The 19,236-nt window shown below is 44.4% G+C and overlaps 1 protein-coding gene across 2 annotated transcripts in view; it reads left to right on the top strand.

The window, feature by feature from the left end:
* The window catches only part of LOC115153056 (type I inositol 1,4,5-trisphosphate 5-phosphatase), a 191,954-nt gene that overhangs the window by 84,036 nt on the left and 88,682 nt on the right, over window positions 1–19,236 (top strand). For both annotated transcript variants that reach the window (XM_029698100.1, XM_029698099.1), the window contains exons 3-4: window positions 2,428–2,528; window positions 3,565–3,652. In XM_029698100.1, coding sequence (XP_029553960.1) covers window positions 2,428–2,528; window positions 3,565–3,652 — 189 coding nt within the window. The remainder of the gene's footprint in view (window positions 1–2,427; window positions 2,529–3,564; window positions 3,653–19,236) is intronic.

Here is a 19,236-nt window from a genome sequence, read left to right as displayed (position 1 = left end):
GATTTGTTATTGCCATTATTAAGGGAACCTCCGAGGAATCAGGATGGAGGGAGAGAGGACGACTGGAAGCACCCCTTTGACAAACACGATGGATTGATTATCCCCGTTTTGGTACCCGTGTCATCACAAGTGCTGCGTGGTCTAAAGGCATCACCATATAGCAACTGTCACGCTAACAAGGGAGTTCTTGCATCTGATAGATCTTTACTGCTCTTAAAGGGATAGTTCACCAAAATTACATATTGGTTTCCTCACCCTGTAAGTAGTCTATATACAAGGTATGCAATCCATGATTTGGTTTAGTTTCCCTGGAACTGGTTCCACATGCTAACATTTTAGCATTTGGCACAAATCCCATTCAAATCATGGGACCAATATTTGAATTTTTCACGCATCATGTTTAAATAATCTATAATTGACTTTGTTGAGCTTCAAAATACATTTGAAGTACTTTTGGATGATTTGGACATGATGTGCGAAAAAGTGCTAATATCGGTCCCATGACTCGAATGGGATTTGTGCCAAAAAAGCCAAAACATTAGCATGGGGAAACCATGCCACGGGAACTTAACCTAAAGCACGAATTGCTGTCATACCTTTTCCATAGACTGCTTGCAGGGTAAACCAAAGTGTAATTTGGGTGAACTATCCCTTTAAGGCTGACATGACTGTACACAGTGTGTTTTATTGCCCTCCTATTGAAAATCAATCTGTCAACTATAACTCTTAGTCTGAAATCAAAATGAACCGATAGAGCAAAAAGTGCCGCTGAGCGTATCTAGAATGGGTTGTTTGGTTGGCCTTCAGAAAGATGGAAGAAAGTTGAATAGTTGTTCTTGTTTGACCTTTTCTATCAATAGCATTTCTGATTAAAGTAGTAGGATTAAATTAGGCTTCAGGATTATGAGTCTGCATGGGAAACTAGAGCTGGAGTTACACTGCCTGGAAAAACAAACAGAAAACCCACACTTGGACAGATGCAAAATACACACAGTCTTGCATTCTCTCTCTCACATGCCCACAGGCTCACACACCAATGTAACTTCTAGCTAAAGCTCCTTGAGAGTCTGACCTTTTCAGTGGGAGCTGATAGGTCCACTAATCTTTCTAAGTTTGAGAACCCTGGTTCTTAGGGGCCCAGTCTCTGGGTCATCCAGCTAAGTGACGAGCCATAGGTGGATGGAAAATCCATAGTGTTATTGCCATACATTACTTTTATTAGATTTTGCATTTAGTGAGAATAATGCAGGCGGGGGAGTGAAGTAGGGCCAAAGTAGGCCCCCAGGCCTGGAGCTGTCCCAGGCTTAACGCTGTCCCAGGCCACATATCCTGGGTGACGGTGATCTATGGCATGCCCGCCATCTATAGCTCGACCCTGTGAGTGCCTCTGAGCGCTGTAATTCACTCAGCAATGGATTTTCCGTTACGGGTCAGCACCCCTGAACACTCTGGGCTTGGTGGCAGTGCACTCACAAACACCTCTTAGTGTTAGGGGACGGAGGGGGGGGTGGCATGGGAGAGGTCATGTGACTGGAGTGGAAATGACTGTGTAACGTCTCTCTCTCTGCTCTGAGTGCTCTCCTTCTCTGACCAGGTATTTGTTAGCCTGATCCCAGATCTGTTTGTGCTGTTTGCCAATGACTAAAGACATTGCCGAGACAGCCCCAACAGATCTGGGACAAGGTGTAGTGCAGTGTTAGATCGCCAATGTCTCTTCATTCATGTACCGTATATTTTATGACAGGGCTATGTTCTGTAACATGTATTTTCTGTAGTGTTTCCCGTACTCTGACATGATAACATTTCCCAATGGTGAGAGACTCGTTATTGCTCTAGCGAGACATCTAAAACTCCCGACGTTGTCTGTCACACCCTGCACACAGACACATCTGTCTGACTCTATACTGTACAGTAGCTGGGATGGTTTTCCCTGTTGGCTATAATGTATCTTGGCCTCTGCTAGTCGTTTGTCCCCCAGTCTTGGGTGTTACCCAGCTTCTGTCAAACTCAAAAACCACCAGACCTTATTATAGGGTTTCAATGTGCTGTAAATGGGTGCTTTTGGGGTGTTTGGTTAGGCTTGTTGCCTGGTTGTGACTTTTTAAAATCCCGTAATTCAGCTATTTGTGGAAATCTAACTCTGTAGAATGTTTGGAGAACAGTGTTCTCTTGAGGAAGGCAGTATCATTTCTGTCCGCAAACTTAAGTTCAGAATGATAGATAATTTGGGTGGGAAGTTCCTTATGTTGTAAATGATTATCAAATCAAAGTTTTTGTCACGTGCGCCGAATACAACAGGTGAACAGTGAAATGCTTACTTACAGGCTTTAACCAATAGGGCATGAAATGATATTTTTCATACTGAAACCATCAAGTAGTGGTCTAGACAGTTGTTAACGCCATGCCTTGTTCTCTTCTCCTTTGCAGACTGTCCAATCACACAGGCCCCACTTCATCGCAGTGCACTGTCAAGAGGTGGGCGGGAAGAACTACGAAGCGTCCATGTCACACGTGGATTGTTTTGTCAAGTAAGTGGCCTCGCAACCTCAACACTCGATGGTCCCACTTCAAATTGCCCTTCACTGAAGAGGTGCAGCCAACTCTAATGTTCATAGCCAACTTTAGTGATGATTATGGGGTATTTTTCTATCAAGGAAACACCCACTGCCTTGGTCCACAGGAAAACTGTCCAAGAACTCTGAAAATGAGTGAACAACTCCACCTTCTGGTGACATACCTTATTTGGTTTCATTTTTGGTGGTTCTTTTTTTTCTTCTTCTTTTTTTTTCAAAAAAGGTCAGAGGTTATGAATTTCATATAATGAAACGGATGTACTAGAATACCATTAGCTTATTTGCATGGCTTGTTTATGTAGTCTATCTTGTTTATTCATATGATGGAATAACAAAGTTTTATGTCAATGGGGATTTGGAAAGATTCTCTCAAGTGGATATCATAAGGTGAATGCACCAATTTGTAAGTCGCTCTGGATAAGAGCGTCTGCTAAATGACGTAAATGTAAGTGCCCTCTTGATGAACCTCTTTTTCAACCAATTTAGGGTGTCCAGGTGTGCACTGCATCTCAGTGCTAGAGGTGTGACTACAGACCCTGGTTCAATTCCAGGCTGTATCACAACTTGCCGTGATTGGGAGTCCCATAGGGTGGCGCACAGTTGGCCCAGCGTCATCCGGGTTAGGGTTTGGCCAGGTCACTGGCTAACTGGCTTGCCTAGTTAAATAAAGGTTAAATAATTTTTTTTTTAAATAAAATAAGCAGAAGACTGTCTGAGGCCTCAACAGATTTAGCAGAATATCCCAATACTCTCAATATCCTGTTCTTCATCTCTTCTTCCTTAAAGGGATAGTGTGAGATTTTGTCAATTAAGCCCTGCCCAGAGTCAGATGAACTCATGGACACCATTTGTATTTCTCTGCGTGCCGTTTGAAGGAAGTTACGTGAGCCATTGCTAACTAGCGTTAGCGCAATGACTGGAAGTCTACCGGAACAACGAACACGAAAATAACTGTATTTTCATATTGTGACGTGTGTCCTCTGTCTTCTAGAGAGCTGCTGTCCAGTGATGCCATGAAGGAGTACAACAGAGTCCGTGTCTACCTCGACGAGAACTACAAATCCCAGGAGCATTTCACAGTAAGTGCGGCTGGTCCATTTGCCCTTGCTAAGTGGTCCTCTTCCTTTAGATCTCAGGAGATCTTTGTTTACTGCACACAGTCTTGACTCACCACAGACGGGCTGTATTCAACTGGGTGTTGCACAGCAGCCATTTCCATCAGAACGCTCTACACACATCAGTGACATTAGTTAAGATGGCCGAGGAAAAATGGAAGCTGAAGCTGGGGAAGCTCAGATGGTAGTAAGACGTGATATAGAAATTCAATCAAGTAATTATTTGAGGGACTTCAACCCTCCGACTCATTTTCCTCAGCTTTGTGGACCCCAGCATTTTATTAGAATGCGCAATAATGGTAGACCGCCACTAGACGGTGCTAGATGGTCTGGAATGTTTTGTGGATCTGCAAACCAGCTGCAACTTTTCAAGTGTTATCAAATTGTATTTTTCACATGCTTCGTAAACAACAGGTGTTAGACTAACGGTGAAACGCTTACTTACGGGCCCTTCCCAACAGTGCAGAGAGAAAAATATTCAGAAAAATTGTAACACAAGGAATAAATACACAATGAGTAACAGTAACGTGGCTATATACACAGGGTACCAGTACAGAGTCCATGTGCAGGGGTACGAGGTAATTGAGGTAGATATGTACATGTAGGAAGGGATAAAGTGACAAGGCAACAGGATAGATAATAAACAGTAGCAGCAGCGTATGTGATGAGTCAAAAGAGTTAGTGCAAAAGGGGTCAATGCAGATAGTCTGGGGTAGCTATTTGGTTCACTATTTAGCAGTCTTCTAGCTTGGGGGTAGAAGCTGTTCAGGGTCCTGTTGGTTCCAGACTTGGTGCATCAGTAGCAGAGAGAACAGTCTATGACTTGGGTGGCTGGAGTCTGACAATCTTTAGGGCCCTCCTCTGACACCGCCTGCCATAGAGGTCCTGGATGGCAGGGAACCAGTGATGTAATTATCACAAAGATGTGCAACGCTTGGGCCAAATTGTTGCTCGGTTCATTTTGTGGCCTGTTCCCTCTAGATCACGCGCAACTACACGTCAGTTGCATTACATGGCCTCTCGGTGGAGCCAGATACTCAGTGTTGACGATACCAGGTGAACGTTTCATCCGGACACCGTGGCCTTTCCCCCCCACTTTGGACACACACACGCACATTTAATGCTGCTAACGTTGTACTCCCACCAGTACATTTGGAAGAAGTGAAGAGCGGGGCTGATGGTTAATTCTCTGGCTCTGGAGCCCATAAAGAGAAGGGAATAGATGTGTTTTACGGAACCCTCTAACAATCAGTGTAGCCTTGACTGCTGAGCCATGTCTGTCATGATTTTCCTTTCTATCCTAGGAGGTATTATTACCACGGTACACTGCTCTCCCTCCCTAACAGCAAACAGTGGTAAATCACACCACACCACCAGTCAAAAATGCTCTTTTCATAAACCTATTATGAACGTATTGGATCCATGTGCCCTATTGCTAAAATAATTAACTGCCATTTCGGTTAGGTGATGATGATGATATCCTCTTGTTTTTGATTTATTTCTCCCAAGTTTATTTAATAAGGCTCCGTCACGCCAATAGCGTTTGCCGGGCCGAGAGTACTTAGCACTTTTGAACGGAGTGCCGGCTGTAATTTGCGAACCAGGTGCAAACCGATTTTTGAAGGTTGAATCGCGTGAAGATGTTGGCAGTCAGACATCCACCAGCGGGTGGTCCTTAAAACACAGCGTGCTGAATGGTCCTTTTTAGACTCTCGTATGTATGTATGTATGTATGTATGTATGTATGTATGTATGTATGTATGTATGTATGTATGTATGTATGTATGTATGTATGTATGTATGTATGTATGTATGTATGTATGTATGTATACAAACCACAAAATAAATATGTTTATAGATATTCAAATCGGGGCGACAGTAAGGATACAGACTCTCCAGTGCGCTTCACACAGGGCTTGCCATTTAGTCCAGATGACATCACTCATATTTGTTTACTCAAACTTCGATTTCTGCTCGTGGGTAATTGTTTGTTGTCTGCTCTGCCTGTCAATTTCCAGATAATGTAAGTGGCAACCCCGGTGTGGCTCCCTGAGCCTACCAGTAATGGCAGCCGGTGTGTGTTTTCCTTCGGAATATCTGTGTGAGTGCGGCAGCGAGCGGGTGTGCTATAATGTAGTGAAAGTGTATGGTAATGACCTGGGGGAGTGTTTACTTTACCTGTCTGTCTCTGTCGGGTACGCTGGCTGGATGGCGGTGCCATATGCTTCCCTCTCGCCACAGCCAGCGCAGCCTCACCATACCTAATGAAGCACACGGCTGAGCGTGTGCGAGCTGTGTCAGCGAGGTGCGTGTCTGTTTGGGTCATTTGAGTACGCCTCTTAATTTACCAAGAAAGCACTGGCTGATTCTTCTGATTTTGTGATGAGACGAATAATCAACAGGCTAAAATGGTGAAAGAGGCGGCTGGTTTTGAGGGTAGGGTTTTTGTTAGTATGTCAGGCTATACTGTAGGACCTAGTAGGACACTGTATAATATAAAATGTTTGATTTTTTCCCCCGCCCACCTGTGTGATAACCTGGACTAAAATGTATGTCCAACTTAGCACACGGTGGTCCTAACTCCATACCAGAGTAAGTCTGTCAGTCAGGCATTGAGCCCGTGTTGGATGCAGACCGACAGTGAGGGATGCGGGCCGGCCTAACCTCCACGTCTTTCCTGTGTGTGTGCTGTGCAGTGATGAGGGGGGGGGGGGGGGGGGGGGGGTGGTGTCTTGAGTGACACATCCTCCTCAGCCTGAGGCCTGGTGTTTTACGGGGCTGTTAAGGTATACAGCAGGTAAAATGTCAATTAGGAAAGCCCGCCCTGATAACTCAACTCCCAATCCACTTGTTCCAGGCCATTAATATTTATCACGGGCCCGGCCCTTTGGGCTGCTGGGGTGTCATGTGGAATGATGTTCACTAATGCCTTGCCTTTATTACCTAGGCTAGCGTTTCTCACAGACTGACGTGTGTGTGTTTGTGTGTGTGTGTGTGTGTGTGTGTAGGCAAACACACACCACCCTCACAGTTTCTGTCACAGCACTCACTCTGTTTTTCTGTGCGTCATAGCAGAATTATGAAAAAGGTTTAACAGTATTTACTACAAACACACACACACTCACACACACCTTCTGCATCGAGTCAATGGCTACAAGTGACCTACAAATGAACACACACACACACCAACACATACAGCCCTCAGTTGTTCCGGAGCATTTTAATGGGAAATTAAAGGCGTCCTTCCCTGCTCTGGTCCACAAGACAGGAGTGAGAGGCCAGAGGATAAATCAGGCTCTTTGCTCTGACAGGAATCGCACTCCGTTTCTGCGTCCGCGTCTGTTCTCAACCCAGCTGTCACATTGGCTTAATCTGTTTAGCTGCTGTTTGTGCTGGGTGCCATCTTTGACGCCTCCACTGGATGTTTTGATTGGATTTCCCCTGTGGTGTCCTTTGGTGTGGAGACTAGAGAGTGTTGTCACCCTGAGAGACACTGGGAGCACTCCCATCAGCTTCCCGTTCCGTCTATCCAGTTAGCTCTGTCTGTGCCGTGTGTACGCACAAGCGCGCACACACGTACATGCAGCTATGTTCTGTACACACACTGAGACCCACATACAGACTCAACGGAAAGTACGCATTCCTAAGCTTTCACATTAGGAAGTTCAATCAAACGTTTTATTTTCTTCCTATCAAGGTTTTGCCTACTTTGAGTCTTGAGTCAGTTCACATGATTATTTCCCAGCTCTTTTCTTTTCAAACCTAATGGTGCATCCCTGAGTAGCTCAGATCTGTCTCCGTGGTTGGGATGAGGGAATAGCTGCTGAGGGCTGGGCCCCATTTAGAGGCATGTCAGAAACTGCCAGCAGCACCCTAGCCTGCTCCAGAGGTGAGACCTTAAAGGTGCAACATGCAGAAATCGTTCCGCCATTTCCTGGTTGCTAAAATTCGAATAGTTTGTCTAATTTCAGTTTATGTGATAAAACAAGCGGTCATTGTGTCGAATCATTGTACCACCTAAACCGCTGCAAAATATATTTTCCATAATCAAACCTATTGTATTTTCAGCTGTTTTGAAGCTGGTGTTCAAAAGTTTAAAAAAAACTAAAAAAACGGCTAAAACTTAAGAATGGGAAGCATAGAAATAGTGCACACAGAACATATCTACCACTTCTTAGACTGAGAATTACAGATCTATAACTCACATTTCTATGTGAATTTGGTTGGGTCGCCCAAAAAGTGACGCATTGCAGCTTTAATACCTGCCTCCAGTAGGCCACAGTAATGTAATCATCCAAACTGCACCCAGGAATTTATGAACATTTAGTGGCCCACTGCGGTGACGGGGCTTGGGACTGTGTGTGTTCACTTGCGTTGTACTCATCACCTATTTTCACGGTGTACCACCATCTCCCCTCCCCCTTTAAGGCCAGATGATGGGGGATCGTTTCATCCTTTACCCCTTAAGCATCCCCTGCTCTGCATTTACAGAGAGAGAGAGAGAGAGTGAGAACGACAAGGTGGTCGCTACGCTGGTTTACACACACAGGTTCAACAAGTAGGACCAACCCCAACCTACACACAAACCCCTCCACCCTCATGGTCAGGGAGATGGCATTGTGAGGATAAGCAGGTTAAAATATTGAAAACTAAATCTCTGGGCTCTTATTTCGATATGGTGAGAAGTACAGTGCAGGCGAGGCAATTTGAATGGAGTAGATGTCATCATTGTTGGGCAATAACTCTCCATGACCATCAGTCATGCACTCAGGGCATTCAAGTAAGCGCATACTGTACACACACACACACACACACACACACACACACACACACACAACGTGTTGAGCGACAATCAATGAATCTGCCATCAGATGTGAATTATGAGGGAGAGAAAGCAGGCTGTGCCTCCCTAAAAAAATGTAGGTTGAAAATGTGTATATAATTAATTAATTGAAAGGAGATGCTGAAAAATGTATGCATTTATTACAAGGAGCCTAATCTATGGAACTTGGCCTATGCCCTCCTCTGGAACAGCACAGAAATGAGCATCTGACACAAGCACACATTCAAGTGCACATACACACACACACAGTCCGTCCCCTTCACCCTCATAAACAGAGCTCTGATTAAGTGTTTGTGTGTGGTGGGATTGGTTTAGTGGGGGCTGCAGGCAGGACCTGGGCAGGGAGTAAATCAGGACTGTCTGGGGGGTGGTGGTGAGGGGGGGGGGGATCGCCAGCACAGATAATGATGTGATTCCAGCATGCGGCGGCCAGGTGCACCTTGCCACCATACATTATGATGTGTGGACCCCAGCCGGCGAGGGGCAGAGTGAAGGTGAGCCTGTCATATCGATCTTTTTAGCGCTAAAATATGAGCCACTTTACTCAGCTCCCCGGCGCAGTGATGTGAAAAATAATAACTCGGACCCAAATTAAAAATATTGATCGCTTAGGAGGTGTTGAGCGCAAATAAACATCCCCCTCCCTCCCCCTTCCTTCACCCCGACTCCCACTTCTCTCCCACTTTTCTCCCACCCTTACGCCAGCAGCAGGGTTGGGTCAGGGATGTTGGTGTGCTGGACTGTAAATATATCTGGCCATCTTTACTCCTCTACCAGCAAATTACAGTATTATACTGCATTGCCCGGTTGTGGTCTGTGTATTTCTCCAACCCAAATGAACAGACCTTGGAAGTCGCTCTGTCCCCATCTAGTCTGTCATTGATTGATCTGGTCTTAACTTCATAATCTGGCATTAGCCATGCTTTATTGATGGCCCTTAGTCATCATTTTTTGCACATTGGAGCTTGACTTTTTTTTTTTTCTGGCCCGTAACGGATGAGCTGAAACCCGGCTATCAAATGTGTGGTAAAACAATTGCCACAAGGTTAATTTTATTGGCTGCTCCATGCATTTGTGAGTAGGCAGGCAAGTGTCCTCTGCCTGGGTCCTGATGAATGGTTGCGCCAAGTGGGTGGGAATGAAAATGAGAGGGGAGAGGCCATGCATGGGGGACAGAGTTAGACCGCCTGCTGCAAATCTAAATTAAAAACCCTCTGATGTGCAAAAAAAACAAAAAAACAAATGTAAACCACTTAACATCCAAAACCTCATACTTGAAGTTGCTAATATGTGAAATTTCCCTTTATCTCCAGCACCACCCCAGCACATGTGAAAATTGCGCATTTCTACATTTTGTAGTAAAACATTTAGAGGAGGATGTTTCTCCAATGACATCATCGGTGTGCATCATGTGATTTTAACCAATTATGAGTAGGCATAGCCTACTAATTGGTGGATGTCATTGGGAAACACTTATCTTCAAAACATAGAAACGTGCCATTTTCACATTTGTTGATGTTGTGCTGGAGATGACTATTCTTTATGCAACCTTACTTTAACTAGGCAAGTCAGTTAAGAACAAATTGTTATTTACAATGACCGCCTACCCCAGCCAAACCTGGACGATGCTGGGCCAATTGTACTCCGCCCTATGGGACTCCCAATCACAGCCAGATGTGATACAGCCTGGATTCGAACCAGGGACTCTAGTGACGCCTCTTGCACTGAGATACAGTGCCTATGACCGCTGCGCCACTCGGGAGCCCGAGTGAAGTTTAAAAAATGACCCTTTAACTTTCCTACCGACAACTGCTATCGATTGAAAACAAGGACATTTGTTTCCTGTATCCTACAAGCGAGAGTGAATGAATAGAGATTTTATGAGCAGGGAGAGAGATAGTGGGTCGGTGTTTCAGTGGAGACGAGGCATTGGGATCACATGCTGAGTGTTGACGTCAATGAGGGCACTATCTGGCGACGTCTCCTCTGCTCCATTGCTCTCCTCTCCACTCCTGGTGAAAGCTGCCCTCTGTGCCTGGCGTCAGGCCGTGGCCCTGCCCCATAGCTACTAGCTGATCTGATTCCCATGGGTATTAATTCTCCCATGCAGCAGCACTTGATTTGCATGGCCCAGTTGACCCAGGCAGACACTGGCCATTACTTCCCCATTAGCTAATCTCTCTGGTTTGATTTCCATAATCCTCCCGCAATTGAGGGCCCTCACATGCCCATAATTCTTCCCCCCCCACCCCCCACCCCCCATGCACACACACACACACACGTATTCCCATGCACTAATGAATTCTTACAACACACTAAGCTCTGAAACAATTCTCATTAGAACAAAAGTACATCAAATACACACGTGTACTGAGTGGACAAAACATTTAAGAATACCTGCTCTGAAAACTATGATCCCTTATTGATGTCACTTGTTAAATCCACTTTAATCAGTGTAGATGAAAGGGAGGAGGCATGTTAAATAAGGATTTTTTTTAAAGCCTTGAGACAATTGAGACATGGATTGTGTGTGTGTGTGCCATTCAGGGGATGAGTGGGCAAGACAAAATATTGAAGTCCCTTTGAACGGGGTACGGTAGTAGGTGCCAGGCGCATCGGTTTGTGTGTCAACTACTTCCCGTGTGAATCAAGAACGGTCCACCACCCATAGGACATCAAGCCAAACTTGACACAACTGTGGGAAGCATTGGAGTCAACATGGGCCAGCATCTCTGTGGAACGCTTTTGACACCTTGTAGAGTCCATGCCCCGACAAATTGAGTCTGTTCTGAGGGCAAAGGAGGGTGCAACTCAATATTAGGAAGGGGTTCCTGATGTTTTGTGCTCTGTGTAGGTATAACTTGTCACTTTCTAAGAGAGATTTCTCCCATAATAAACTTTACAAATCATAGCAAACGTCTCCACCCTAGTCAAAACTGCGACTATCCTCATAACCATTATGTGAATACAGTGGGATGGTGGCTTGACATCCCTGTAAGTGGCACTTGCCGCTGAGAGGGTGTGCTGTTTAGATTTGTGGTGTGTGTGTGTGTGTGTGTGTGTGTGTGTGTGTTGGGGTGTGTGTGTGTGTTGGGGTGTCAGGGGAGGCGTTGCTAAATTGCTTCCGGCGTCTCTTTAAAACCCCCTTTATTAACATGAGTATCAGAGCGATGCGTATCTGTCTATGCAACAGATTAAGCCCTCAGGAACATGATCGTATTTGAGCAGCACTCCAGTGCTCCCTTCTCCTCTCAGAACAGAGAGGCCTTCACGAGATAATGTGAGGGTGTTATCATTGACCAAAGACGGGGTTATATGGAGAGATGTTTACCCGTCTAACCGTATTTATAGTTTGCGTTAAGACTTCAATATGCTGTAGATGTTTGATCAAATATATAAAAAAAAAAATTCAAATCTGGATGTTCTCAGTCTGTGTACTTCTATACCGATCCTATACATATCACTTAAGACACTGCATTTTAAATGTTTTTTTCCCCGTTAATTCCTGCCATGCAATCCTGTATGGTATATTCTGTACAGCGAGTATGCATTCCCTGTGTATGTATGTTATAGACCGCTTGTGTTCTCTAAGAGGTTTGCTTTAATGACATGAAACTGACTTTGGTTAGCCTTGATTTAGAAGCTTGTCTGTGTGTGAGGGCGCCGGTATCTAGGTCATGTATGTACGAGTGCTTGAATACTGTGACTGAGTTGTTACTTCTGCCTGTGTGTAGATGGCTTTATTTTATGAAATTTTATGTTTATTTTATGAAAATAACTCCAAATATATTTAATAATAATTTATTTTCCCAAGCCTCCTTTTGCCATTGAAATGCTCCGTCTGATTGTGTGGGTGTTGATACAAATTGAAATATATTTGCATACACAGCCCAGATTGGCGCATAAAGTAGGAGGCTATATATGCAAATAAAAGATGACTGATCATTGATCAGAATAATCAGATCAGATTGTGATGTCATGATCTGGGCTAAAAACTCCATCCCACCTGAACGAGCTGAAATTCCAAGCATTTTTTTCAAACAACTCTTACACGAAAAGGGCATTATCATAATTGTCACTTTCAGTGTCATAAAAAAAAAGAAGTGAAATCACGTTTTTGACTGCACTGCTCCTTTAAGGGACCCCTTTTGGCTCAAGAGCACCCCCAGAGGCGAAAGTTCTTTGTAGCTTCTTTAACTCTAATACACCAGAGGAAACAGTGATATGGATTATCTATCTATAAAGACAAGATCCACCACCTTCCACAGCTCCATCCCAGGAGCTTTCCCACTTGTCCTGTCGTGTTCGGAGGGGAAAAGACTCGTCATGCCAGCCCAGTCTGATTGATCTTAATCGCCTTCCGCAGGAATTCTCACGGAGCGACAGTTTGCATTGATTGCAGAGGAGCTCTTGCAACCCCCACCGCTCCAAACGAGCTGATAATTAATAAGGCCCGCTTCCACTAACAGCCAGTCAACAGGCGACGTGATGGATCGGACTGCCTGGAAGCTGACCAATGCAACGCCCCCTTCGGAAGAGCAGGTCCTCAGCCCCCAGGTGTCCATTACCATGGCCTGATCAGAAATGCAGAGCAACATCCACTGCTAATTAAACACCCAGAGGTTGCCTTTGTTTTTCAGCCCACTGTTGTCTATCTATTCATTATTGGCATGCATTTAATAATTCATGAAGCAGTGGCTTGGGGGGGGGGCAGGCAGCCCTCAGCAGTGGACACAGATGAGCTCTGAGCCGGAACAAAGAGACACAGGTCACAATGGTAATAGAGACTGGGGCACAAAGTAACAACTAAATAACTCAAATTAGAAACCACTGAGAAAGCAGTTATTCAATGTGCTAATGCTTGGTTAGAGTATCTACCTGCCTATTAAGTTTTGCTTAAATCCATAATATTTATTTTGTTTTATTGACACATTTCTAAATATTCTTGCTGTCTCTTTTTATTATTGACCTGTGGAACATTCCCCATGTAACTAATCATTATATACTTTTTATCAGTAAGAAGAGGCCTTTTGGTATAGTTCATGACAATAGTGTTTTTTCACAAGACCATAATGGTGGTAAATTGTAACATTTGTTACAATTAACCCCTTACCTAAAATTCTATAGTGTTTTATAAGATATTTAGACATATAAACCATAATGAATATGTGTCTAAATATAACTTTACCAGTACAACTAAGATAATACCTTTTAAAAGTCAAATACTTTTGAATGCTTAAAGTATCTTCTATAAAATATATACATTTTGGCTACTCTGTTTTTGGTCAGTATGATATGCCTAAAAGGTATGAAAATATTTTTGGACAATTTAGTGTATCATCAAAATATCGGTTTCAAATCAGAAGATTTTTCAATTACCCCTAATTTTTACCATTGAAAACAGTGTTACATTTAACCCTGTTACAATTAGCCTGTTTCAATTAACCCTGCCTACTTCTGCCACTTTCTGATGAATTGTGAAAGACTGGTATGTCCTAGAAACATAGTTACAGTATGTAATGGTAGCTGATATGTATGTTTGTATAAAAATATTCTTAATCTACTGTAACTCAAATAATCTTTTCATAAATAAATGAAAGACTGAATGTGTTACTTTGTGCCCCGATCTCCCCTAGTCGGTTGCTTTTTTTATGTCTTAATATGACACGTTAGCCATGATATTATGACTGATTTAAATGGCAACACATTTTTACTGCTCCATAAGGTTGTGTGTCAATGCAATTATTTTGATTCCTGTTTTGAATGTATTAATTGAACTTCCATGTTTGCTTTAGTAGCGTAGCATTGTCAGTGAATAAAAATATAAACGCAATATGTAAAGTGTTGGTTTCATGTTTCATGAGCTGAAATAAAAAATCCTCAATGTGTCAATTTTGTGCACAAATTTGTTTACATCCCTGTTAGTGAGCATTTATCCTTTGCCAATATAATCCATCCATCCACCTGACAGGTGTTGTATATCAAGAAGCTGATTAAACATTATTACACAGGTGCACCTTGTGCTGGGGACAATAAAAGGCTACTCTAAAATGTGCTGTTTTGTCACACAACACAATGCCACAGATGTCTCAAGTTTTGAGGGAGTGTGCAATTGGCATGCTGGCTGCGTGAATGTCCACCAGAGCTGATTGCCAGAGTATTTAATGTTCATTTCTCTACCATAAGCTGACTCCAACGTCGTTTAGAGAATTTGGCAGTACGTCCAACCGGCCTCACAACCGTAGACCACATGTAACTACATGCCAGCCCAGGACCTTCACATCCGGTTTCTTCACCTGCAGCATCGTCTGAGACCAGCCACGCTGACAGCTGATGAAACTGGGTTTGCACAACTGAAGAATTTCTGCACAAACTCTCAGACTGTAGTTCGACATCGTAACCAATTTCAGTGGGCAAATGCTCACCTTCGATGGCTGCTGGTACACTGGAAAAGTGTGCTCTTCACGGATTAATCCCGGTTTCAACTGTACTGGGCAGACCGCATGTATGGCGTTGTGGGCGAGGGGTTTGCTGATGTCAACATTGTAAACAGAGTGCCCCATGGTGGTGGTGGGGTTATGTAATGGGCAGGCATAAGCTACGAACAATGAACACAATTGCATTTTATCGATGGCAATTTGAATGCACAGAGACACCGTGACAAACACCTGAGACTCATTTTCGTGCCATTCATCTGCTGCCATCACCTCATGTTTCAGCATGATAATGCACGGCCCCATGTCGCAAGGATCTGTACACAATTCCAGGAAGCTAAAAATGTCCCAGTTCTTCCATGGCCTGCATACTCACCAGACGTGTCTCCCGTTGAGCAAGTTTGGGATGCTCTGGGTCAACGTGTACGATAGCGTGTTCCAGTACAAGCCTATATCCAGCAACTTCGCACAGTCATTTTAAAGAGGAGTGGGAAAACAGTCAACAGCCTCATCAACTCTATGCGAATAAGATGTCATGTTTCATGAGGAAAATGGTGTTCACACCAAATACTGACTGGTTTTCTGATCCACGCCACTACCTTTTTTTAAAAAGTTATCTGTGACCAACATATCTGTATTCCCAGTCATGTGAAATCCGTAGATTAGGGCCTAATTACTGATTCCTTAAGCTTTCAAATTGTTGCGTGTTGCGTTTTAATATTTTTGTGTATTTTTTTTTTTTTTTTAAGATTATTTGACTTATTTAGTTCTTTCCTTGAGCTGCAGGTGTTTTATTATTATGATGTGTTATGCCATGTTTTGTGTGGACCACACAGTTGCTGCTTTTGCAACTGCTAACGGGGCTTTTAATCAAATAAGTTATACCAGCCACTGTATGTCCAGGCTGTCACATTGGGCACTGGTCTTATCGCTTAACACAGACAGGTCAGATGTACGACACGGTTTCCATGGCAATGGTATCGCTGAGCAACAGTGGACTGGACTGATCCCTGAGTGATCCTTGGGCCTTCAGGAACAAATGGCCTCTTTTAATCAGGACATCCCTCCCCTGTTTGTCAGCACATGCCTCGTTGGCAACTAATTGTGAGATATGGACGTGTCCCGAGCAGCAGGGAAATTCTGTTAGCCACTAGCATCCAGCTATCCACAGGACTCTCTCTCTACAGATTGACACTGTATGGGTATTTGGAGAATGGAGATGGCTATGACCTCAGTGTGTGTTGGTTGCAGCGCCACTCCAGTGGGAGTAATGATGCCTGTGTGTGTCATAAGGAAGGTATTAAAAAAAACGCAGATCCATGGTTCTAATGGCATGAGAGTCTGTCAGGGCGTGTCAGCCGTAGCGGGAGTGTGTTTGGTGGTCCCCGTGTGGCCCCTAACCGGTCTGATTGGGGTAATTGGTAGATCCGCTGGTCTCCGTGGCTGTCAGCTTTGTTGGTTAATAAGACGCAACAATGTGATCATCTCATTTCCGTCCTCACTTACACAGCACCTCGCATGGGATAGGATGGCGGCTTTAGACAGTCCTCCAACCACACACACACACCAGGTTAACGTAGGAGCCCATTTATTTCACTCCAACCATCACAATGACTCTAAATGGCCTTTCAAAACCAGAGAGAGGAGGGGGACCAAAGTAATCTAATAACACAATTACTGCTGTGCTTCATTCTGGAGTTAAGTGCATTTTTATTGTGTAACTTTTCTCTTTTCTCTTCTACTCTCTTAGCCTACAACCCTTTATTTGTTTTATTATTCTTCAGCAAGCGCTCCCTCCCTGCCACTTCTCATCTAATATCGGCATAATTGGGTTTGGTTCTACAAATCAAATTTCTCCAATTGGGTTATCCTGCTCTGAAATTGGAGAGGTCCCTTGGCCGGCATGGGCGGGGAGTTAATCTGCTTTTGTTAAGCCCCTTCAGTGGCAGTGCCGGCAACAGGGGCCACCGCCCCAGTTAAAGCATTCGCCTGTCACTGTGGACACGCTCATAATTCACCCCCTCCCCCCCACCACACCCACCCTGCGCCCCCCTCTCCCACACACACACAGCCATACCCTGATTCCCCTTGTGCAAATAATGACATTTTGAATCGAGCATTAACAGGCTTAATTACTTTAAAATTGTCATTTTAATTTACACTGATATAGTATTGATCACACAAGCAGAGATTAAGGCCCTCACTGGAGCGGATGATGTGGAATTAAACAGGGCCGGGTCCTCCTGGGGCCTGCCTGGCCTGTCCCGCCGCAGCCAGAAGAGGAATGATATTTCTCCGTAATGAACTGGCAGCATGCGCAGACATGAATCTCTGGCCCGCTGGAAAAGGAGGGAAATGATGGGGTTTGGGGAGCCATGGAGGGTTATTCATTCACTGCCATGCACCAATTCTCCTGTGATTCATCCGAGGGGGCCCGGTGCTTCGTGTTTGCCTGCCAAGGTCTGGCTGACCTTTCCGGGCTAAGTGTATATATATCCCCCTCCGTAGGGAGACGCCCAGGGCCAGGCAGGTGCCACGCCACGGCCGGTGGGTGGGGGGGTGGAGGGGGAGGGAGCATCTTCAGGGAGCCATCAGCCTCTAATCCAAACATCCGCAACAGGGAAAGTGTCTGTCCGTGATCCCCCCTCTCATCCTCACTCATCAGCCCTGTCGGAAAACAGGACACTTCCCTGGTGGAATTGATCTGGGCTCTCCAGCCATGTGTCACGTACAGCAGGTTAATATCAGAGAGAAATCGTTACTTCAAATCCAAGCAATTTCTCTCCAGGACAATAAAAGGTTTCTCTTCTTAACCGGCCTGTTTTGGCGTAATCACAGCTGTGGAACTTACCGACTTGACACCTGTCTCTGAAGAGACGACTCAAACAATCTCTCCACACACAAGTGCATTTTAGGTCTAGGCAGCACTTAAACCTATAGATTTGATAGGAATTAAACCATGTAAATATATCAAGAAGGGCTGATATATTGCAACGGCTATCTCAGAAGCTGATTCCCCCCACAGTCTTGATATGTGTAGTCTTGCTCCAATAAAGCTATCGATGTAAAACAACGATTATTTAAAAAGTTTTGTGCTTGAGGAACACAATCCGGAAATGAATAATATTCTTGTCTGACCGTGCGTGAACATTCTGTTTTGTTTTATGTTTATTTACAATTGATTGAATTGGGGGGGACCAAAGTCAAAACGTCCTTGATCCAGCGTAGGTTCTTAAAAACAGTCCAAAAGCACCAAAGCAGATTGAAAAAGGTTGTGAAGGTCCCAGGTTCTCTGCTCATTGCATTACCAACACCTAGATGTCGTGGGGTGGAAGCCATTCCAGCGATGAGGCACTTGTTGTGCAACACCTTTTACGCCTGCCTGGCAAATCTCTCCATGCTGGATCCCCATGAATGTCTCCAATACACATAATGGACTTGGCAAGGCCTGGGGTGGCCTGGCTTAGGCCTTCTACTCCACACTGTCATCCAATCACCTTATTCTTATGCTCTTGGATTGTTTAGTCACACAGCCGTCCATTTACATCAACCCATAACCAAACCGCCACACCACCTCACACACCTCTCTCGCCACAGAGGCACCTCTCTCGCCACAGAGGCACCTCTCTCGCCACAGAGGCACCTCTCTCGCCACAGAGGCACTTAAAAGAATTAGCAGGTATTGTGCGGCACATTTTAAATACAAAATACCGACTGCGCTCTCCCTCACTCCCTCCCCTACTCCCTCTCTGCATATAGCAGTCCAGTCTTCTTCCGTAGTCCTTGGTGGTGCAGTCTCTTTCTACTGTTTTTTGTATTTTTTGTTGCCTCCCCTTTACTGGTTATATACTGTAGGTGTGTAACTCGCTCTCCTCTCTGACAATTATAGATCTATTTTTTTATTTATTTTAATGGTGTGGTCTTCCTGGCTTTGTTGTGACACAGACGTGTGTTTATGGTTGATAATATCACATCTGGCATTTGTGCCGCTATTTTACCTAGGCCCAATGTCTTTTACTCTACTCTGAAATAGAATCGGTTCATTCTTGTCACACACACACAGTTTCCTAATCTGATTTTGGAACATGTTTTGCATCTCTTTTTCGGTAGTAGTAGCGCGTAAATAGACCAATTGAACAAATTGAAACATCCGTATGCCCCCATTTGAGTGGATGATACCCCCCCCCCCCATCTCGACACTTCAATACTATCTTTTAAAAACAAGATCAGTCTCATATGCTTTGCCCCTTGTGATTGTCAGAAGATGAATC

The sequence above is a fragment of the Salmo trutta genome, chromosome 18, assembly GCF_901001165.1.
Source record: "Salmo trutta chromosome 18, fSalTru1.1, whole genome shotgun sequence".
Lineage (NCBI taxonomy): Eukaryota > Metazoa > Chordata > Actinopteri > Salmoniformes > Salmonidae > Salmo > Salmo trutta.
Note: the sequence above shows the minus strand (reverse complement) of the source record. Positions and strands in the feature narration are given on the sequence as shown.